The 22790-nt window shown below is 40.9% G+C and overlaps 3 protein-coding genes across 5 annotated transcripts; 1 reads left to right on the plus strand and 2 right to left on the minus strand.

Annotated features, from left to right (window-relative positions):
* The first annotated feature begins 2990 nt into the window (after nt 1–2990).
* On the plus strand, nt 2991–8107 carry dnajc8 (DnaJ (Hsp40) homolog, subfamily C, member 8). Its single transcript, XM_061824725.1, has 9 exons — nt 2991–3454; nt 3848–3949; nt 4024–4080; nt 4162–4228; nt 4343–4437; nt 7346–7417; nt 7501–7592; nt 7647–7722; nt 7799–8107. The coding sequence occupies exons 1-9, from the start codon at nt 3386–3388 to the stop codon at nt 7916–7918; spliced, it is 750 nt and encodes a 249-aa protein (XP_061680709.1). The 5' UTR covers nt 2991–3385; the 3' UTR covers nt 7919–8107.
* Nucleotides 8108–8279: 172 nt separating this feature from the next.
* On the minus strand, nt 8280–13730 carry si:ch211-81a5.8 (uncharacterized protein LOC560648 homolog). The gene is made up of 5 exons (XM_061824856.1): nt 13671–13730; nt 13365–13461; nt 12395–12659; nt 11138–11225; nt 8280–8426 (listed from the first exon to the last, which is right to left on the minus strand). The coding sequence occupies exons 3-5, from the start codon at nt 12610–12612 to the stop codon at nt 8289–8291; spliced, it is 444 nt and encodes a 147-aa protein (XP_061680840.1). The 5' UTR covers nt 12613–12659; nt 13365–13461; nt 13671–13730; the 3' UTR covers nt 8280–8288.
* A 153-nt stretch (nt 13731–13883) lies between these two features.
* On the minus strand, nt 13884–22605 carry clk2a (CDC-like kinase 2a). Of its 3 annotated transcripts, XM_061824018.1 has the most exons (14): nt 22337–22605; nt 21415–21608; nt 21055–21138; nt 20646–20931; nt 19580–19670; nt 18771–18837; nt 18471–18587; nt 17915–18081; nt 17311–17405; nt 17069–17198; nt 16766–16848; nt 15959–16038; nt 15790–15880; nt 13884–15693 (listed from the first exon to the last, which is right to left on the minus strand). In XM_061824018.1, exons 2-14 carry the CDS (start codon nt 21606–21608, stop codon nt 15505–15507), a joined length of 1674 nt encoding a protein of 557 aa, XP_061680002.1. In that variant the 5' UTR covers nt 22337–22605; the 3' UTR covers nt 13884–15504. The 3 variants fall into 3 exon arrangements, with proteins under 3 accessions (XP_061680002.1, XP_061680079.1, XP_061680165.1); XM_061824095.1 differs by lacking the exon at nt 21055–21138; XM_061824181.1 differs by lacking the exons at nt 19580–19670; nt 21055–21138; nt 21415–21608; nt 22337–22605 and having other exon boundaries at nt 20646–20782.
* Nucleotides 22606–22790: the final 185 nt, after the last annotated feature.

Below are 22790 nucleotides of genomic sequence, written 5' to 3' on the forward strand. Positions count from 1 at the left end.
CCCAGTAAAAAAATAAAAATGGGTAGACCAGTGCATTCTATTAAAATAGCACCAAAATGTGTTTTTGAAGATGGAATTTTAAGTTTATTTTCATCCTTGTAGGTTGTAGTGCTGTACAACTGCTCTGCATCAAGCAGACAGCTGCTCCTAATATTTTAGCTATACCATACAGGTAAATTTCAAACATTGCGGAATATTTAATTTGGTGTGAAATTTGAAAAGAGAAACTTACTGATTCAAAATGTGATGTTTTATTTTTTCACACAAATATTAATAGCAAAGGACAACCCAGAATTCACCAAGAAATAACCATTGGCCTTGTGAAAATGAGTTTCTTGTGCTTCATGAGTCAGTAATAAAGAGTTTCTCTTTTGGAATTGAGCTACTTAACCAAATTTGCTTTTGTAAGATATTCAAGTTTCTTCAGATGCACTTGTATGTGAGAGAGGCAAAATATTGGTCTGCTCTAAATTCCAACATGGCGTGGTGCAGTGTTAATTCCAGTGCAAATGACAGATTATTGGTGTTGGAAAACTGAATTTAAAGGAAAATAATTCTAGAGGTCAAATGTCTTCTTTTCAACACTGTACATCTGTCCACATAACAGTATGTGGCAAGACATCTTTAATGATATAGCACTTGACACATTCAAATATCCATTGATTTGTGATCTATATTGATTTGAATCTTCAAATGTACATAAAGGCTCCTCCGCTCCCTTTGAAGACACCCAAGGATCTGACTGCCCAAAAGGGTTAAAATTCTTCAAATTCACAGGTTCTTCAGAAACAATGCACTTGTGATCGCTTGACTTTTGATGACTATAGCAGCCACAAGTTGTGTTTTGTTTTACGTGACTGTCCTCTTATTCCAACCTGCCCAGGTGGAGGAGCATTGAGAGGGCGACGCCGCTAGAGCGAGGAACACCTGAACGGTACTCCAGGGTGAGCTCGCCTAGTCTCCCCTCATGTACCTTATTGTGATCACTTGCCATCATTATGCTTTTTTCCCCTCCCTCCTGTTTCCTTACCGCTGTCTTTTACTCTCTGAGGGCTTTTGTATTTTGGAATTGAGCCTGCCAACTGGGTGTTGCAAATCAGTGCAAATTCTCTTCCCGACCAATGAAAAGCTTTAAAACCATTGAGAGACAAATGTCTTTTTTAAAGTGCATTGCTCCTCTATATGGTAAGCACCTGCAAATATATGAGCCTTATTTCAAATTAGCTGTCCTTCAGTTTACCGGTAAATGGGGTGAGATGCATTTTCACGTCCTTTTCCACTAGGGGGAAGCTGTGTTAGCCCAGCACTGCCTCCATTGTTCTTTCATGAGATGCTGTGCGTCTTCACTTCCGGGTTCGCACTGATTTTTTTTTTTTTTTTTTTTTTTTTTTTTTTTTTTTTTTTTTTGGTTCATGTCATCTAAATGAGATGTTTTTGCATTTGCTCAGTTTTCACTCGGGATTCTTGAAGATGCTGGCCTAAAATGGACTCCTCTTGGAACAATGGCTGTGGCAAGCTGAGGTGATCTTACTGTTGAACGCCACAAGATGGCACAAGTGAGCTGCGAAAATTAAAGGTAAGCTTCAAATGGATGGAGCCACACTGATTCATATCTTGACACATTCTATAAATAATATGGAGTCAGCTACTATCCATTGTTCCTTTAAAAAGACGTAACAACAGAACCATGTCTTTGTGTGTGTGCTTTTGGTCTTTTTGAGATCCACATCAAGGAGTTTATCCAAATGGAGACATCTAATGGGTAATATGTAGTCTGGAATTAACCAACAGGTCCGAGTAGCTAATTACAATTTAATGGCTATATCCAAGTAATTTTAATGTTCAGTTTAAGTGACTCATGCATTAATCCTGCAGGTGCAGATCCCCAAATTGCTGGAAAGGGGGAAACAACTGCACAAGCGTCAACACGAGGCAGTGACAACACACAGACAATTTAACAATAATACAAAGACTAAATGTTACAAATTTATTTCACATGGACTGACCCGTTTCCCACCCATGGAAGTTATTTATTTTAAACAAAGGTAACATTCACATTACCACGCAAGAATTTTATTTAATGATACAGATACCTCTGTATTAATTTGACCATGTTGACTGGTCTGGTTTTGTGTATTTTTTTTTTTTTTATTTTTTTTTTTTCCCCCATTGGTGTAGGCAGACGTGGGGGGTGTATGTCAACAGTGTAAATTGACGTCATGGTTGCAGTAAACGTATTGTAGCGGATACATGCATTTACACCACATTGGCAGAAAATCCAATAGGTATCAAGTTTTTTTTTTTTTTTTTAATTACATCTGGACTAGGATGGTGCACAAGATGTCTTGATCCACATATTAATCTGGTAATCAGTAATATGGCTGTTTTTAGTGGAGAGAAGGCTCTACAAGGTGCAAGAACATGTCGTACTTTACAAAATATGCAACTGATGACCTAGGTGCGGAAAAAAATGCTGTCATGTTGGTAGTGGTGAGTACCATGGTTTTGTGTCATGCTGAATGAAATAAGTTTCAAGAAGGCATCCATCCATTTTCTAGTGTGTTCAATATAAGTGACATGAAGCGTTATCCTAAACAACTTTGGGCAACAGACCAGTGTACACTCTCGATTGGTTGCCAGTGGGGTGCCATCCAAGCATTTTGTTGGATGAAATGATACATTTTACTCAAGTTCACATTTATTTTACCGGCTTAAGAAAGGATTTTTTATTTTATTTAGTAACTATTATTTAGCTCCCACTGACAATACTTTACTGCATACTCAAGTAAAAAATAAACTGGCTTTTTAATGTTAACCCTTAAAAGGTCAGTTCATTTTTCTTCCTGCACACCTACAAAACTGCTTGGAGTCCAAATTTGTCCAAAATCTGCAATGTTTCACTAACAGATTTCACAGCTGATTTATGAAAAGCATTTGGCCATACATTTAAAAAATAAATGGGTGCGTGTGCTTGGGAACTTCGAAATGGCAAGTACATTTACATTTCCTGGCTTGCAGGAAGTGTTATATGATAGCCATTATAAGTATAATAAGCCCTTTCGAGTCTTGTATAACTTTATGGGGGTAGAAAACAATAATGCATTTTGTAATACAATAAACCAGCGAAACGAAGGTGCGGTTCAAAGCTACAATTAGCCAACCTCATTTGATTCCTAAACGTGCTGCAGTGCAAGCAACCCACCCACTGTCTCCAACTCGTATCATATGTAAGAAAATCATAATTAAAAAGCAGGGCGTTATTATAATGCAGCAGAGCTCGGATGATGAATCCAAAAACTAAAAATAACGTTAAATATTGCGCACGTGGGGCGTGAACTACGCGATGACGCAACGTGGTTAACGTCCGACGTAAATCGTGAAGAAGATGGCGGCGAGCGGCGGCGAGTCTTCTCAGGCTGGGTCCGATGATTTATTTCAGAACTTTTACTCGGAGGTATGGTGAAATTGGACATGCTATTTAATTAGTCGTCGTCTTAAGAAGAAGAAGCACGTAGTGGTGTTTTGTTTTTTTGGTTGCAGCCCGGCGGGGCTTCGCGCAGACATGACTAAGCTAGCGATGAGCTAAAACTGGCTAACGATGAGCTAGGATTTAGTTTGGACTTTCTGCATCATAAATTCCAAGTAATACTTGTGTACTTTTTGGTTTGCATGCGTGTGTTCCGTCCGCAACTAATTAGTGCAGCGCAACCATTTGGGCACGTTTGATCATGACTCCGTTCAGCCTCGGCAACAAATGGATATGTGAAAAGATGCTGCATCGTTTGTTTTCTGCCAGGACTAAACGTTTTGTTGTACCATAAACGCGTATTTTTAATGTGTTTTCCAGGTGAAGCAAATCGAAAAAAGAGACTCCGTTTTAACCTCCAAGCAGCAGATAGATCGACTCCTCAGGCCGGGCTCGTCCTACTTTAATCTGAACCCCTTCGAGGTAGACATGCAAACTCCCAGGCTGTCTCCTTTTTACGAATTTTGTTACAGTTGGTAGATGTTTGTCATATTTAGGTACTGCAAATTGATCCGGATGCAACAGATATCGAATTAAAGAAACGATTCAGAGCGGTAAGTAAAAGATTTAGGTCTGTAGTATTTCATCAAGATGCAATAGTTTTCATCTTGCTGACCAACTCCTCTTATCACTAGTTATCCATTTTGGTCCATCCAGACAAAAATCAGGATGATGCAGACAGAGCACAGCAAGCGTTTGAAGGTATGCATTCTCAAAGGAAACGTTTTGTTTCACACATTTTATGCTGTGGTATTTCTGAGCCTGATAGCAGTTACAACGCTTGTACAGGTTTAAATCCGTTTTTGTTTATTGTAGCAGTGGACAAAGCTTACAAACTCCTTCAAGATCCAGACCAGAAGAAGAGGGCTTTAGATGTCATTCAGGCAGGAAAGGAATATGTGGAGCACATGGTGAGTGGCCACCAATACTAATCCAAAATATGTCAGGAAGGGTTCTGCTGTGTTGTTGAATAATAATGGTTGTTATACATGGAATAATTTTTTAAAATGTATGTAACTCTAGCTGGTTCTGGCTGGATTTATTTAACCATTTTTAGTGTGATTGGTAGAATTAATTTATTCAGAATTCAGATTTAGACACAGATCTGGCTTTGAATGTAGTCCACGATGGTTTAGTTCATGGCGTTATGAAGTCTGTTCCACCAGTTTTATCTTTCCATAGCATATCCATTTGCAAACCAGTTTTGCTGAGTCTTGGGTCATGATACTGTAGAAACACCCACGTGATAAAGTTTCAGCCTTGTAGCTGTTGATTTGAGATGACTGAACAAGTTGAACTTTTTGGCTTTGGCCCAATTAAGACATTGATACTTTAGTGCCTCTTGTTAATTATTTTGGCTGCTGTATGAATATATATTTGAGCATGTCCTTAATTTTGAGTCTGTGTGGATGAAAGTTTGAAATTAATTCAAGCTTAAACCCGGTTCATTTTTAGAAATCCATTTTCGGAGGCGCTTATCCTCACAACAGGGTTCGCACGCGGCCCTAAAAGTCCCTAAACACCCCTAAATTTTCGAAGGTGCACTTAGAGGCTCCTAAAAGTCTTTAAAATCCGTGAAAAACGGTCAAGCCCCGAAAAATGCCTTAAATAAAAAAAAAAAAGTAAAAGGGGGGACCTCTAACGCCAAAATTCTCCCTAAAAATAAATTTTATTAAAAAAAAAAATACCAATCCGTCTGGCGTCCAAATCAGCCGGAAATTGTCACCGTGTTGACAACTAGTCGCCATCTTGTCGATATTCCATTGTTTCCTTCCGTGAGTATGCATTTCACTTTGTCTTCGTTACGACGTAGCGTAGTTCTTTCATCGATCCAACTTGTATCACGGGGAAGTGTATTTTTCAAGAAGCTTGGGTTCAAAGTAAGGCGTTTGGGAGCTGGGTTCGTCGTGATCCAAAAGATCGGCACATGTTTTACTGCCATCTGTGCAAGCAGAGTTCCCAGCTTGAAAAATGGACGTCAAAGCGCTGGAGTCGCACCAGGAAAAAAATTGAGACACGCTGATTTGGCGAAGACTCTCTCATCTTCTGTTAGTATGAATCTGTTTCTAAAATATCAAGATAGTGAAGCATCAACTTCAGGCAGTGGTACTAGCAGTGCATGCGCACTAGGGATCGCAAAAAAAAACCGCTTACTTTCATAACCGGTTTTAACCGAACAGCTGTAGCAAAAAACCGGTACCATAGTGGTTTACATAATTCACCCGCGGGACCTCGAGTTGGGGTGCGGGGTTCCACACGGACTGTTTTTGTTGTTGCTCTTCCGGAGTGACGAGTTCACAGAGTTCCCCCCCCCCCCCCCCCCTTATGCGAGTAGTGTTTTGATGTCTGCCAAAAAAAACAAGCTTACTCCCATACTTTGTAGCGTTTCCTCGATGCCATGTTTGATGTTTCTTTGATTTAACTTAATGTTCTTTTGAGTCCAACTTTGCTCTAACAGCGAAACTTGAAAAAAGTTGAAATGGTGTTGAAAAAATAGCGCAATGTGGAGTACCGAAACCGGAAGAAATGATTGGAAATTTTAACCGATTTCGAAAGTCCGATTACGGTTTCGGTTTAAAAAAAAAAAAAAAAAACGAAAACCGGTTATAATCGGTTATTTGTAACCAGTTGCGATCCCTAATGCGCACCTACAGTTGTCCAGCCAGAAGTCAGGCTTCATGAACGTAGTTCAATACATGAAGACGGACTCGTTAAAGGCAGAGATCGTGTGGACTTTAAAAGTGATCTGCAGCCATTACAGTAAAAATCTTGTGAAAATAATTCGAAAGTGTTTGCAGTCATGTTCCCAGACAGTGACATTGCTAAAAACTACCACTGTGGGAAAAGGAAGACTTCGTACCTGGCTACATTTGGCGTCGCTGCCCACTTTTCATCTCGATTGCCTCAAAGGCAAAAAAGCCAGAATAGAGACTGACATAACACTTATTGAGAAGGCTGACAGGCTGTGTGAGGAGGCAGAAGAAAAGAGGAATCTGAGGTTTATCACCGAGGCCAATGCACTCAGAGGCAGAGCAAAGGACAAGAGAGCCACTTTGGCACCTCTGCAGCAACAAAGAGGAGGCACTGGGTAGGCTCAAGGAGCTAGAGTAGGGGTGCTGAAACAGACATCAGTAGAAGACATTTGTGTATATAGTTGCAATTGTAGTTAGAATCTGTTTTTCTGTAGACTGTTATGTGAAGAGGTTGACAATGGTCATATCAATGAGAACTACCACAAGGGGCAACACGTGATCACTGTCACAGGTACTGAGATACTTGATGAACCAAGAACGGTTGATGGCACCATTGGGTGAGTTTTTTTCCTTACTCTTGATTTCCCACAATGGCCCTAAATTTTTCGTGTCGGCCCTAAATTTTTTCCGTGTCAGCACCTAAGAATGCCCCTAAAAAGCCCTTAAATATTTTTGGTCAGACTGAGTCTGAACCCTGTCACAAGGGTCTCAGGAGTGCTGGAACTTGTCCTTGCTGCCATCACGCACAGGTCACAGTACACCCTGAACTATTTGCCAGTCAATCGCAGGGTACATGGAGACAACCATATGCACTCACAATCACATCTAAGGAAGATATAATTGAGTCCGGAGTGCCCGAAAAAAATTCATGTAGCCAGGGAAGAACATGCAAACTCCACACAGGTGGAGATTTGAACCCGTCCTCAGAACTGTGAGGCTAATGCTGTAACCAGTCCCACCACCGTGACGCTCTGTTTTTAGTAATTGTTAAAAAAAAATTAATGTGCACCTTTGATGCCAAATGGATATACTTATCCTAGTTGCAGCCATTGTTTTTGTCCCCTAGGTAAAAGAGAAAAAGAAACAGTTAAAGAAGGATGGGAAACCTCAGATAGTGGATGAGGATGACCCTGAAGTTGTAAGTGCTAACTGTGAAACTGCCTATGTTTCAGTCAATGCTCTGTTTTTATGTAGTGGTCTGTAATTTATTTCTTCCACCAGTTCAAGCAAGCAGTGTATAAGCAGACCATGAAACTATTTGCAGAGCTTGCCATTAAGAGAAAGGAACGAGAAGCAAAAGACATGCACGAAAGGTAGGTCAGTGTTGCATGCTGGGGGGGAATAGATTCACAACTTCTTCTCTGCAGGAAACGGGCAAGAGAAGAAGAAATTGAAGCAGCAGAAAAAGCAAAGCGAGACAGGGAGTGGCAGAAAAACTTTGAGGTCATTTAACTGTTTCATAGTATGTAGTTTAATCCATTTTGATAAGCATTCTGATAATCACGTGAAAACACTACAGGAAACAAGAGATGGCCGTGTGGACAGTTGGAGGACGTTCCAGGCTAAAGGCAAGAGCAAGGAGAAGAAGAACCGGTCCTTCCTCAAGCCCCCAAAAGTAAAGATGGAGCAGAGGGAGTGATGAAAAAAAAATGGGACTTGATTAACTTAAAACCTGTTTTTCATACTGTGTGTCCCTTTTACCCCCTGGAATTTTTTTCCCCATTTACACTTTCTCAGATTATACCTGCCTCATGTAAGTAACTAGTACATCTTCCATATCTTAGGAAACAATCAAATGGTTGACTTTTTTTTATATACATAAAATAAAAGTTGGTCTTAAGAAGCCAATCTTTATTTGTAGTGTCTATCACTGATATGTTCACATTGGCAGCTACTTCAAGTTGCTGTGGTTATTTTGGCATTTTGTGTTAAAATAAAACATCAAGCCATATAATTGAAGCTTTTTGTCCTCTGACTCCTTGCTGTTAGTGAAGGGGTCATTCCATAGTTCACATGACTTTGCACTGGTCTCCCCCTGCTGCAGCAGATGCATTCACACCTCCCATTACACTGTCCAGACTGAGGCCCTGGAAGGCTCCAAAAAGAGAATCCTTTTTTGCTGCTGGTTTTCTGGTCGTGGTTGTTTGCTGCATGTACAAAAAAGATCAACAAATGACTGAAATAAAATACACACAGCACCAAAATTAAGGAAATTTATATTGTTGTAACAATGGAACTTGTTGGAAAGCTCATTTATTATTGCCACGTTGTGGGTGTGTATGGTTCATCCAACAAGCTACTGATTGTTGAATAAATTTCCAATGTCTTCAAAATTAATTCATGCAATCAAGTAAACAAGAATCAACAGGGGGAGGGGGAAGCAAAAGTAGCTGTTTGGGCATCAGCACAGAAGGTTCGCAAATTGAGTATTTTCTTAGTTACAACCCACAAATGCATGTCACATTTAAACAGACTTTCCAATGGCATGAGATTTATTCAAAGGAGCATTGCTACAACAAACCAATCAACCACAAATGTTGCTACAAATGTTCCACATTTACATACACTACTACAAAAACTTTAGGAATGTAAAGTTTTCAGGTGAAACAAAAGCTAACAAATAGCCCAAGGACCTGAACAGATCAACTTCATTTGACCTTTAAACTTTTGTATGCACATCCGACTGTTCAAAGTGTTGGTACGTTTGAAACACTTGCCGTTTTCTTGTGAACAGCAACATTCACTACAGGCTTTTGATGCATGAATGGTCCAGTACATCTCGTGCTTCAATTAAAATTGATATTTAAACGATCCTCTAGTCTAAACTTTCAGTCTAAACAGGGATGCGGAGGACATTGAGTCCATGTTCCACGCTTCCATTGCTGAGGCGCCAGACCGGTGCTGTGGCTGTAAGGTGGTTGGCGCCTCTTGTGGCAATCCCTGAACCCATAGTGAACACCAACGGTGAGGGATGCTGTCAAGCTGAATGAGGAGTCCTATTGGGCATTTTTGGCCTGTGGGACTGCCAATGCAGCTGATGGGTAACAGCTGGGCAAGCAAAATGCAGCTTTGGTGGTAGATGAAACAAGAACTTATGCATGGGAGGAGTTCGATGAGACCATGGAAAGACTTCCAGACGGGTTCAAAGAAGTTCTGGTCCTTCATCCAGCATCTCAGGAGGGGGAAGCATTGCACCATCCACACTATGTTGAGAATGAGGCACTGCTGACCTTGACTCGGCATGCTGTGAGTCAGTGGGGAGAATACTTTAAAGACTACAATTCTACTGACACGCCTTCCCATGAGGAAGCAAGAGTCTGGGTTCTCTGAGGCGGGGTCTTCTATCTCTGGGGTTGAGGTCAAAAAGTTCATTAAAAAGCTCCTGTGCACGAGATTTTCCCAGAGTTCCTAACGGCTCTGGATGTTGTGGGGGTGTCCTGGTTGACAGGCACCTGCATTACATTACATGGACATCGGGGACAGAGGCTCTGGATTGGCAGTGGTCCCCCTTTTTAAGAAGAGGGACCGGAGTGTGTGTTCAAACTACAGGGGGAAAACACTCCTCAGGTTCCCTGGTAAGGTCTATTCAGGGGTCCTGGAGACGAGGGTTCATCAGGAAGTTGAATCTCAGATTCAGGAAGAACAATGTGGTTTTCATCCTGGCCATGGAACAGTGGACCAGCTACACCCTCAGAAGGGTCTTTGAGGGTGAATGGAAGTTCACCCAACCAGTCTCCACGTGTTTTAGTGCGTTTGACTGTGTACCTTGGGGAATCCCATGAGGGTCCTTGTGGAGTATGGGGTATCGGACCCCCTGAAATGGGCTCTTCGGTCCTTGTACAATTGATGTCAGAGATTGATCCACATTTCTGGCAGTAAGTCGGGCACATTTCCAGTAGGATTTGGACTCTGCCAAAGCTGCCCTTTGTCACCGATTCTGTTCATAACCTTTATGGACAGAATCTCTAGGCGCAGCCAAGGTGTAGTGGGGGTCTGGTTCGGTAGCCACAGTATTGCATCTCTGGTTTTTGCATGTGCTTTGCTTCATCAAGCCGTGATCTCCAACTCTCACTGTACCGGTTCATAGCCGAGTGTGAAGTGGCTGGGATGAGAATCAGCACCTCCAAATCTGTGACTATGGACCTCTAGTCGGAAAAGAGTGTCGTGCCTTCTCCAGATTGGGAATGAGATCCTGCCCCAACTGGAGGAGTTCATGTATCTTGGGGTCTTGTTCACGAGTGAGGGAAGAAAGGAGCAGGAGATCAACAGCAGATCGGTGCAGTGATGCGGGCTTTGTTGTTTGATCTACGAACATTCAAACCCTCACCTAAGGTCACAAGCTGTGGGTCATGAATGAAAGAACAAGATCCCGGAAACAAGCAATAGAAATTAGTTTCCTTCGCAGGGTGTCCCTTAGATCCCTGTGACCTGACCCAGTTTAGCGGTAGAAGATGGATTGATGGAAACTTAATATGTATGGTTGGAACTGTAAGGATGGCATCCATTCTCATGCATATACACAGGATCCCACATACACCCACGGGACTTGAAGAAAAAAAAAACATCTGCACCTGTGTGTGTAAAGCTCAGCTAGCACAGTCCACCATGACAATGTAGATTGTGAATTTTATTATTATTTATTCATTCAGTTCCACATAAAAGAAGAGCACGTTGTGCAAAAAAGTACTGAAACATTGAACAGTTGGACAATTGCATTCCAAAATTCAAATTAAGTTCACTTTCAAAGGTTACACCATTTTAAGATCATCTTAAGATAAGAGATGAAAATCACCAACTTTTTTTTGGGTGGAAGAAGTGGTATATTTGAATTACGTTTTCATAAAATAATGCCACGCACCCTAGGAAGGCAGTGATGGCTCCTGAAGTAGGTTTTCCTGACAGAGCGCTCAGCGTTCTTCTTGGCCAGCACGGCCTGTTGTCGTTTCCTTTGACACAAACAGCAGAATTAGGTACAGCAACGCGGCCAAGCGGATTATTCGTGTGACCAAAATCCTCGTGTTAAGCTAAGACTGTCTGGCCAAATGTTTCAGCAGTCACCAATATAAATAAATAACCTCCAGCTAGTGGAAACTGTAACTCTAACTAACATGGAAGTATGTTGCCTCCAAGAGGACCAATAGGACCAGGTCATGCCACGACTTACTGTTTTCACCCCTCATCGTTTGCGGCCCTGCTATTTTGCTGCGTTTTAAGTGATTGTTTTTTTAAAATGTGTTTTAACAGTATCCTGTACAGGCAAGTTGGACTCTAGTTCTTTATGTTAGTACCACATTCTGCCACAACATGTCGGGCAGCACTGAGGTCTACTGGCGTGTAATTAGGAGCAAAAAGTGTCGGCAACTAGGCTCCTATAAGCTGTTCCCACACAGTAGAGAGTACATGGGTCATCTTCATATAATTTCATCAATAATTAAATCAATAGTAAAGACATACCTCACTGAATTTCCTTTTGAAAAGCAATACATTTTGCTAATATGAATGCAGTTGTTATCATTCAAACGGTAAGCTCAAATCCTGAGAAAAGTATGTTTCCTGGTCCCACTCAAATATTTTGTCCCTAATTGATAATTATGGTAGGTGAAGATTACATTATATTTTATAAGGAAACATTTGGTGGGCACATTTGGTGAGCATTATTGCTTTCTTTTTATTAATTAAAAAAAAAAGGAAAATAATTATTCCGACTGGAAATTAGGTTCTAAGTATTAGTAAAAGTATTGGGGCCAATACACTACTAAATTTAAGATATAATCTTGAAAAAAATTGTTGTATATTTGAGGGAAAAGCAATGCATATTTTTATTAAAAGTGTATATTTTATATATTGAAAAAAAAACTTTAGCATCTCTTTTCAAGATTGAGTTGCATATTTGATGTGTCAAAAATACATTTTATCCAAAACAAGATTAGAATTTTAATTTTGCACAGTATTTTCTTTGTCACAATGGCTTTAATGCTCTGTAAAATATGAACATCAATGTAAACATTTAAATCTGACAGCTTCAACTTGTTTTTTTTTTTTTTTAAATCAACAATTATATGACTCGTCGATTATGAGTCCCTTTCGAGCCGATAACCAATGTGCAGCACTTTACCTCTCTCTCTTCAGTTCGGCCTGGTACACTCTGAGCCAGTGTGCGTCTGGAACTTTCTGGCCTGTGCAGGGCAGACTTCTCCGCCTGCCGATGCTCTTCCGGCGTGTGAAGCTGCTTCTGCGGCCCTTGGCCTCTTTTGGGGGCAAGCTGCTCTTTCCAGTCACATATGTGCTGGTGAACTGCTTGAGGGGGGAACCCAGTGACAAGATGGAATCCATTTTCAAAAGTCTTGGCTGTTTCCCAAACTGCTTTTTCAAAAGTTCTCCTGTAAATGGAAAGGAGGAAAATCATTAGGCTGACACGGATTTCCTGCAGACTACCTAATTAGCAATATAATTTTCTGAAAACAACAACACACCTATGAGTGGTCTCTATCCCACCTCACAGACCGCATCCAATTTATCGGTTTGAGCTCAACTGAAGCTGGTCCATTGATCAACTCGCGTCCAAGATACTTAAAATACTTGAGTGCATGTGTGTTTGTGTATGCGAGTCTCCTTTTAAGGATTTGACCAAGGGGATTAGCCAAAGGACTCAATTCCTGCTCATCCAATTAAACAGCAAGACAATGAAACCAAGAATATTCCAGCAGCTGCTGGCTTGCCGTGGAAATGACTTTGCAACAAAAGTCTCAACACATTAGTCATTGAATCAGTCAGAGATTGTCTTAAAGAAAAATGGAACCCTTGGAATCTTTAATCTTAACATATTATGGCTACTTCCATAATTCGAATTCAGTGGGTGTGGGGAGGTTGACAGGCCCCCAAATTCTGTCTTTTTTGGGATGGGGAGGATTAAATCTAGCAGTTACAAACAATTCAGAACCATAACAGGACAACAATTTGCGTATAACCCGACACCCAGACACACACAGACACACCCTTTGTTTGAATTACTATCAAATGGGGGCAATGAGTAACAATAGAGGGCAGAACTGGCACAGAATGAGTCAGCAGATGGGGAAGCTTACTTGAAAGGGCCGCACCTGTCCCTGCAGATCTCCCGTAGGTTTTTAAATTGGAATGTCCGGCACTGACTAGGTGAGAGCAGTTTCCTCATACATGTAGCTGGGGTGAAAAGAAAGAGATAATATTAAGATTAGAGAAATTAAATGAATAGTGTAACCTGCAAGGCAGCCGGCGCAATTTCAGTTGAAATGTTGCATGAGTGACTGCAGGAAAATCAAAAAAAAAAAAAATTAAAAAAAGAGATTAATAAAACAGCAATATCTTGATAAGTTATGTTTAGGCCATTTCTGCTGAGTCCTGTAGCTCACTTTTTCCTCTTCCTTTAGATGGCCTTGGTTTTGAAGTAAGGCAGACTTCCTTCACTAGGGAGAAACCAGGATCACAAAAATAAAGCAGATAAACGAATTAGAATTTTAAAAGCTAGAGGTAACATCTGCTATGTTGTTGCATTATAGTTAAATGAGGACAGCACAGCTCAAGGATATCAGGCACATAAGCCCCAAAAATTCTCTGAAAGGGTGTCGTGGCAAATGTTAACTTTGTATTTTTTTAATTACGAAATTGTAGAAATGCCTAAATGGATATTGGAGTGTCACAGAATGTCAGTTGCAAGTTGCAGTAGAAATACAAAAAGGAAGAATTACAGAAAGGCATGGAAGTGCACATCCTCGGAAATCTTCATGGCTTTAACACCAGTTGTGAATTTTTCCCATTCGTCTGCTTGTTGTTGTTCAGAAAGTACCGAAACACTAAATACTAGGACATGCACATAGAAAAGGCCAAATTAAGTCCCGCTATAAAGTTTGAAATGCATTTCAGGCCCATCCTGAAATTTCACCCAAAAGCCAAATACCCCAGACATTTTGCGAGTTGCTTATACAGTGTACAGTACATTAGAATTAAGACAAGTCCTCAAACAAAATTTCAACAGCAGTTAACCTTGGGAAAGGAGGACTTTCACTTTAATTCTACATCATCAAACATACATATGTACACTTTTATAGGCTTTAATGTCATACAAAAAAAAAAAATTCCATGTATATATGGGAAGCGAGGACTACGACCTTTTTGAATGGATTTGAATCCCACCCCCCAAAACCACACAAAAATAAATATCAAAACAGTTCTGTGCATCTTATCTGTACAGCCCACCAGAAATATGTGCTTAGCTTCATTGAGGAAAAGCCCAAACCTGGGGAAAGGCAATTTATACTTTTTGTTTTTAAGTATAAGACCATTTCTCATTCTGGACAAGCGCAGGATATCAATATAAACGCGTCGTACCCGGCGCACACATACTCACACACGTCACCACATTTAGAAAGCAACGCATAAATGTACAAACAAAACAGCAAGTCACACACACAAATAAAGCCATGAACGTGAAACCGTTACCTTCTCTTCCTGCTTGGTGGAGTTCATAATAAGACAAGAGCGGGTGTGGAGTGTGTCTTATTGGTGAAAAAGATCTTTTCATGGCCAAGATCGATTGATGCTTAAAATGTATGGTAAATGGTCAATATGGCGCCAAGTGCTCATTATCAAAAACTAAACATTTTACAAACACTTGCCACTTTCATGATTTTGGAAACTCCATGAAAAGAAGTATTAGTATTTAGTTTGCCACCTTTGAGCATGGTCACTATGACTTTAAGACGTTCTCTGTCGTGATGGATGCTTTATGCGGGTGACGTGTGCACCATAGGGACGATGGTTTGGGACTGCATGCTTTTTTCTTCCTCTTTTTTCATCACCCTCCCCAAGAGGAAGACATTTGTTCTCCATAAGTGACTTTGCATGGCAATGTTTTCCTTGAGAAAGTCTTGGCTATTCCCAAAAACTAACAATGGCTGGACGGGGGGGAGGATGACTGCAGGAGGAAGATGAGAGCTGCATAGAGGGCTACTTTGGGTCAAAAGTCAGTTCGTCATGGTTTCTTGAAGCCTTGACCATTGAAGATTCCTAATAGAGAAACCCACAAGTCTTATGGCAATCTCTGCACACTTTGTTTGGCAGCACAGGTGGAAACTGAAGTAGCAGAAAGCTGTCCGTGCTTTCATGATGAACAACAGAAACCGTAACAGTTCACCTGGCTCGTGTATAAAATACTGCTGTACCAGACTTTGGAGGAGGTCCTTGGGATCACCGGCTGATGTCTCTGTTTGCTTCCCAGCTTTTACCACCCACTGCTTCGCCACTCCCCCCAAAGTCAAAGAAAGGGTGCTTGAGAGAGTCCGCAAGCAGCAGCCTCTTGGATGGCTCATACTCTAACATGCTTTCGATGAGGTCAAACAACTGATGGTGATCCTCCGCCTCTGACAGCAAGTATCGCTGGAAGAGGACAAACAAACAAGAAAAATTCATTATTATAGCACTGTTATTTTGAAGCTGATGCATTTTTCCCCTCTTCCCACCCACTGCTCTCACCCTAAGAGGTTTGCAGTTTTCCCGGACATATTTCCCTGCTGATGAGCTCTCATCCCAGTCAAGACGGCCTCGATAGAAATACTTCTGCTTCCTGGAAAAGGTGGTCCACATTGGAAGTGTGTGTTACATTCCAAGTATTCAGACAGACATATAGAAGTCTGTGTATCACCTTGTCTTGCGGATCATTCTGGATGGCACAGGTCCAAGGATTCTCTCCATCATAGCCAAATGCTCCCTGTTGTCATGAGTCTGATGCAAACAGATTTAAATGAATGTTGATGAGCCCCCGTAGCTCAATGGTTAGAGCACTGGTTTGGTAAACCAGGGGTTGTGGGTTCGTATCCCATTGGGGCCTCCACTCCCTGAGAAGGGTTGCGTCAGGAAGGGCATCCGGCGTAAAAATTGTGCCAAACATATATATGCATTCATCTGAGATGATACGCTGTGGCGACCCCGAAAGGGACACGCCGAAAGAAACACACACACGTTGATGTACTGTATGCCTGACAGCAACCTACTGCTCTCTATTAGTTTTAGATAATAAAATATATTGGCCCTTAAGTCGAGTCATACAAAATTCAATGAAAGCTACTACTCCACTGAACTTTGAACTTCCGCGGTTGAGCCGCCATCGTGCATAACCTCTGTCTCAACATACACAGAAATCCTTCATCAAGCAGCTACATAACTCAAAACCCACAAACAAAATCAAACAAGACATTTATTCGGGGTTGCACATAAACCCTATAAGAATGCAATTTACCTGCTCAGGAGGAGACTGAAGTGGGTAGTGGGTGTATTAGGCTATGTGACCACATTCAAAAAGTGCTTTATGTCAAATATGACCCAAAGCTATCTTTTAAATCATTTTCATGGACCTTAAATATCTTTATAAGTTAGGTATATTTGATGAATAATGCCTACTCTTCATATTGTTCATTATTATATTTTATTATACAGACAGGTAGTAGTGTACCTGAAACAAGGTGAAGCCCAGATAATACTCAAACAGGATACAGCCAATGCTCCACACGTCACAAGGATGGCTCCAACCCATTTCTAAGCACCAAAAACATATTGTTAATAGATATAAAATAATATGTCCCAGTGTAGAACATAGATGCAAATGTTGGATTCACACAACTCAGACAAATAACAGTTGAGAAAAAGCTGCTATTCCTCATCAATCCAAATTCCCTTTTGGACATGTGGACAGCAAATTACATTACCGTTCACTGAATTGATTAATTTCAATAGGTTTACTTGCAGTCAAGCTCACCTAAAATGACCTCAGGGGCACGGTAATGCCTGGTGGACACAATAGTGCTGTGATGCTCATGGTCGAAAGTTGCACTGCCGAAATCCACCACGCGTACAGCTGTGCTCTTAACTGTCCTCTCTTCTCGTTTCTGACAAACAAAACAATTGCCCAATGTAACGATCCGATTTTTTTCATGAAAAACATCATAATAATCTGAATTGTCCATACATAGCTTGAGTTATTCTTTAACAGTTTCTTACCTTCTCAACATTATAGGACATGGTGAAGTCCGAGTTGACAAATAGGATGTTTTCAGGCTTTAGGTCTGTATGCGTCAACTTGTTGTCATGGAGAACTGTGAAGTAGGAAAAGAAATATGCTGTTTTCAGTGCCATGAATTTTGACAAGAATGGTGTAGTAGCACAAAACGGTCACTCAGCAAGCCTAGTTTAGGTTTAAACCAGGGAGACAGTAGCACCCTGTACTAGATCTCTGAGGTCTAAAGTGAGAATAAAAAGGTGATGTTCATTATGTAGTAAATATCCCAAGTGTAGGGTGTGTAAGTGTTGTAGTTTTGAAAGGGTCTGGGTTTAAATCTTGTCCAGGTAGTGCCATGTGTCAAGTTTTCATGTCCTGTCCCTGCTTTCTGCAGGTTTTTAACAGAACTGCGGTTTCCTCCCATATTTGTACAACATTGGAAGGATATTTGAGAACACGAACTGTCCATCGGGGTGAATGTGTGACTGGTTGTCTACTTACGGCCCGCAACCAACTGGTGGCCAGACCAGGTCGTACCGTGTGAGGATAAATTGTATAGAATATGGATCTTTGCTTTCCTGAAAACGAGAAGACTTGTGAACTTACACTTCACAGCGAGACAGACTTGGTAAGCCATGTGTCTGACTTGACTGATGGAGTAGGGCAAGTAGTTGTTTTCTTTAAGGAAATCGAAGGTGCTGAGAGCGAGCAGCTCAAAGGAGATACACATGTGACCGTGGTAGTCAAACCAGTCGTACATCTGCACGCACAGGCTGCAAGATAAATAGGATGGGGAGGACTTCAATCGTGGGCCCTTGATGAAAACATGAGTACAATTTTAATTTCATACTAAAAGTGATCAAGCACAATATCTCAAAATTATAAATACCACAATCATATTTATCCTACTAGAAAGCACAAAAGTCAGAACAGTGAACAAAACACAAAATATATTTTACAATTGATCACTCAAAAACTGGAGGTTGTATTTTTGACTTTATCATTAACTATCTTAGTTAAACATTTAATCTGTGTTAATCCTTTGCAAATGTTGCAATGTACAAGTCAATGCTCAAAAAGGTTTTCTTTGAATGTTTTGAAGGATATAACAAAAGTTCCAGTTCCTTCAATGACTATACCACACCAGTGAGTCTTAACTTACAATTTGTTGTCAGGATCTTTCTCGTTGATCTTCTCAAGCACATTGATCTCAAGGCGAGCTGCTTCTTTGTACTTCTCCACATTCTTTATAATTTTCAAGGCAACGCTGGACGCACCCCTTAAACAAAAGAATGTTTACCCAAATTAAAAAAAATGCATTTCATATCATTAAACGTGTAAAATTTGGAGCACAACTTTTTGCATTTAAACTTGCAGCAATAGTAATTTCACATCTGACACCCATTTTTCTGATCAGAATTCCAAGCATCGCTACATCTGTAGCATGTGTTAAAAGACACACCTGCGATGGTCAATACACTGCATCACCCTGCCAAAGGTGCCTTCGCCCAAAGTGCTGACAATTTCGTCTGCAACATAGCACAAAGAGAAGAAGGGAAAAGGGAATAACAAGCGGGGGAAGAGAGAACAGGAGAATTAGACAAATGGATCAAATGAATGCGAACGCATCCTAGAACCTAGGCTGTTTACACAGGGCTGCCTATTCAATTGGGCAGACTTGAAATACAAAGCTATGATAAATAACACTATGTTACATGAAGGGTTAAAAAAAAGGGGAGGGGGGGTATGTGAAGTGCTCCTTTCCGTTGATGACCCATTTGCAGCCATCAAAAAGTGGGCACATTCCCCCCCTGGAAAATAAACTAAAAACATGTATTAAAAATTCAAATGTATAAATGCATATGTGTATGTGAGCTACAACCAGCTCAATGTCAAAATGGAAAGGTAACATGGCATACTAGAATTTAATAATTTAAAAAAAAATTGTAAACTAGCTGGCTTTTACAATTGGCCAGGGAAGCAATTGAGAGTGAGATAAAATTGCAAGTGAGATTCTATTTTTATAAAGTAGCGTGAAACAAACAAAAAAAATGCTCCACATCTTAAATTCCAATAAACAAACGAAAAAATAAATCATAGAACGTATCTAAAGTCCGTCAAAGAATCTTCGTTCTTCCAATCCACCTTAATTCAGCTAGAGCGAAGAGCATTCTAGCAAGGAATCATCATCATCAGGCACTCCCATTTAAATGCTCTATGCGTTAATACTCATATGGAGAAGGGTTACGATAGAGTAGTGGCAGTGAGTACATCTCTCTTGCAGGACGTCCCCACTCCGACAGATCAGGTGCCCTTCCTCGTCGTCCCTCACACTCAGTGCCCGCGTCCGGCTGTTGCTCCGCTGTTTTCACACCCAAACCGCCATCAGCAGGTCACGACACAACCAAGGGGGATCATGGGGGTATTCAGGGGCAGCCGTGGCGTCAGGCGGCACAGGCAGACGAGGAGGGCGAAGGAGGGCGTTGATGTAGTTGTTGGTGGGTTTGGTGGTCATGGGGCGATTCGCGCATGACACCACGTGAAGAAAATATATAACGATAGGGATATAGTGCAAGGGAACAAGTCAAAGATCACATGATGTCCTCTGCTTCCCCCCCCCTCCCGCTACCTTTAAACCCATAGCTGCTTAGAAACAAGTAAGCAACTGGCACATCTATCCATTCATTCAACGCAAAGACCAAATAAGAAAACATTAAAATCAGAGCTTATTAGCTTGACTTCTCAGCTTTCATAAAATGATCATGATGATGAGCAGGAAAGTTACTACCTGCTCATTTGAAATCTATATTGCTGGATAGACGTGAGGTGATGTAAAAATGCATTTTAACAAATACACTTAAATGGCTATAAGACCAAACATAAAATCTTTTTGAATTTGAAGTAAGCAGTAATTTTTGGTAGAACATTTTCATTTTTTGCCCAAGAATTATCCAACGCATGATAAATATAACATCATGATGGACTATAGCAACAAAATTATATTTGACCCAAACACGAAAGCTGAGGTACCTGGCCAGAGCATTTTTTCCACCAAAACTATTGGACAAAAACAAATTTATCGGTTCATTCATAAATATATGTAAAGAACCTTTGGATTAAAATGAAAATGTCCTCCAAAAGTGACACGTCTAGAGAAAACCAAATAAAATGCTTTTGGCAGAAGAAAATCAAATCAGAAGGATTGCACTACTTACCAAGTCCAGGGGCTGTGAAGAACAAATGGTTAGAGAAGGAAAGACAGAGAGCTGAGCGCAAGAGATAGAGATAAAGAAGGTGAAGAAAGTTAAAAGAATCTTAAAGGTCTGGCTCTACTCACCGAGGATGATGGGCTATAGGACCTGGTTCTACGCCGCCTTCGTTTGTGCTTACGCCTGCTGCCCTTTCGTCGGTATGATTCATCCCGTTCCCTTTCTCGGCCCCGCCGGTAGTCGTACATGCTTGGCGAGAAGTCGCGTGGATAGTAACTTTCAGGTGCTCCATGTGGCTCCTTTTCTCGGTCATGGTCGCGCTCTTCATCGCGGCTCTGATTCAATCTTCTGTATCCCTCGCAGAATCTTCGGTCAAACGGCCTCTGCTCTGTTGAGCGATTGTCATAGCTTCGACTGCATCAGAGCACAAAAGTTGATTTTGAAGGTCAGTGACGAGTGGGACACAATTATGTTGCATTTCAAACAAGTGGGAAGACAGAAATGTCCAACGAGAAAGTAGAATAATTCCTTTCTAACCAGCATCTCTCAACTGTAGAGAACCTCAAGGGTCCAAGCTTCCAGCTTCTGAACTGTGATTGAAAACCCCTCAAAAAATTGTGACTGAAAGAGGGGAAAAAAAAAAAAAAATGAGCGACTGAACACTGACAAAAGAGCTAGTATTGTACATGTTTTTGAAAACACATTACCCAGACTGCTGAAAGTCAAATTTTCTCTTGACAGAGCATCTGCACATTTTTGTTTACAACTGACGAGAACACTTTTGTGCTAGACCTTGTAAGCTCCCAGTAGGTTATTTCTGACTTCCCAGGAGTTTTGAATACATTATTATCCACATAAATCCATTGAAAGGGAAAAAAAGAGCAGACAAAAACATACCTCCTTGAGCGTACATAACTTGCATCCTGTCTCTGAAGTCGTCCCCTTCGGTCCCGGTCACTGCTCGAAGAGTATGTGGGCGATCTTCTATGTCGATGTCTGCGCCATCTATCCCTTTCTTTCTCTCTATAACGATTATGGTAGCTGCCGCGACTGTCTCTCTCAGAAGATGAGTACCGTCTGGTGTGAGGCATCTGTTTTTGGAATGACAAACACGATGTTAGGGGAAGGGCCCATTACGCCTATAACTGTAGATAGAGATTTTGAAATTCCAATTTAATTACATTTACGTTGAACAAAGGGGGGGGGGGGAATTTGCATGTGCTGCACAAATCAAACTATTTGTCATTTTCAAAACCACAAACATCTGTAAATGTTTTAGTATCTTTGACTTTGTGTGTGTGTGTGTGCGTGTGTGTGTCTGAGGAAGAGAGGCAACATTTTTGCAAACCTAAAAGTGGGTGAACATGAAATGACACCACGCACGATATTGAACGCTTATAAATAACCAACAAAATAATTATTCTCGATCACCCATACACACAGTGAGGTTTTGAAATCTTAACAAACTAAAGCTACGAGACTCTAAACTATGATTGGAACTAAAATCTGGGGTACTGTTAATTATATCTAGAAGTTGATTTCTTTCATGCGACGAAATCGTGATACTCGTGCTATAAATATTGCAAACAATGTCTCTTTATATTTGATTACACATTTTCGATTAAGTACAATATTTTTTCAACAACTATGATAATCTGTCAATCAGTGGAGGCAGAAAGTTAACAATTTAGCAAGCAGCATTTGCTCATATCAATAATTTGACCGCCATCTTAGCAGCTATGCAGTTAGCACTTCTGCTAACCATTTTGGCTGGATGTGATTCTTTAACCGCACATTTTAATTGCAAATGAAAGTCTACCGTTTTAGCAGCGAGCCCTGTACGCTTGTCCCACAAGAAGTCCGTGGTGCTGGTGTTCTTGTCACATGTATATTGTCATTCACTCAGCATACCAAGCTCCGTTGCTAACAAAAATCTTGATGTTTGGCGTGCCCAGCTAATGCTAGCTGCGAATAGTGCCGCATTCCCTTTTACTGGGAAATTTGGGTTTCTCACTCGGGGAAAAAATGAAGTCGCAAACTCTTTTGGGGAAATCGGTGCACTCCGACGTCTCCGAAATGTTCAAATATACGTCACACAACGGTGACGCCTATTTTAAAACGTCAATGAAACTAACTCTAGGTGTGCTAGTGATTGAACGATTAGCTTTTCGCCAGCGAAATGTAATTTCCTTTCATTGCAGCTGATCTTGACGCTAAATTGGGTATTTCCGACTTCCGTCATGTTTTGAACGCATCTTCAGAACGGAAGCGGA

This window comes from Syngnathoides biaculeatus, chromosome 1 (assembly GCF_019802595.1).
Source record: "Syngnathoides biaculeatus isolate LvHL_M chromosome 1, ASM1980259v1, whole genome shotgun sequence".
In the NCBI taxonomy this organism is placed as follows: Eukaryota; Metazoa; Chordata; class Actinopteri; order Syngnathiformes; family Syngnathidae; genus Syngnathoides; species Syngnathoides biaculeatus.

What these genes read in the sequence shown, in the direction of transcription:
- dnajc8 (XM_061824725.1), top strand. Translation starts at nt 3,386, where the DNA reads ATGGCGGCGAGCGGCGGCGAGTCTTCTCAGGCTGGGTCCGATGATTTA. An exon ending in TAAAGAAACGATTCAGAGCG is followed by an intron (nt 4,081 to 4,161) that starts GTAAGTAAAAGA and finishes TCTTATCACTAG; the next exon opens with TTATCCATTTTGGTCCATCC. An exon ending in AGCACAGCAAGCGTTTGAAG is followed by an intron (nt 4,229 to 4,342) that starts GTATGCATTCTC and finishes TGTTTATTGTAG; the next exon opens with CAGTGGACAAAGCTTACAAA.
- clk2a (XM_061824018.1), bottom strand. Translation starts at nt 21,608, where the DNA reads ATGCCTCACACCAGACGGTACTCATCTTCTGAGAGAGACAGTCGCGGC. An exon ending in TCTACAGTTGAGAGATGCTG is followed by an intron (nt 20,932 to 21,054) that starts GTTAGAAAGGAA and finishes GCTCTGATGCAG; the next exon opens with TCGAAGCTATGACAATCGCT. An exon ending in GGACGTCCTGCAAGAGAGAT is followed by an intron (nt 18,838 to 19,579) that starts GTACTCACTGCC and finishes GCTATGTTGCAG; the next exon opens with ACGAAATTGTCAGCACTTTG.
- si:ch211-81a5.8 (XM_061824856.1), bottom strand. Translation starts at nt 12,612, where the DNA reads ATGGATTCCATCTTGTCACTGGGTTCCCCCCTCAAGCAGTTCACCAGC. An exon ending in GCCGAACTGAAGAGAGAGAG is followed by an intron (nt 11,226 to 12,394) that starts GTAAAGTGCTGC and finishes TTTGTGTCAAAG; the next exon opens with GAAACGACAACAGGCCGTGC. An exon ending in GCCATCACTGCCTTCCTAGG is followed by an intron (nt 8,427 to 11,137) that starts GTGCGTGGCATT and finishes TTGTACATGCAG; the next exon opens with CAAACAACCACGACCAGAAA.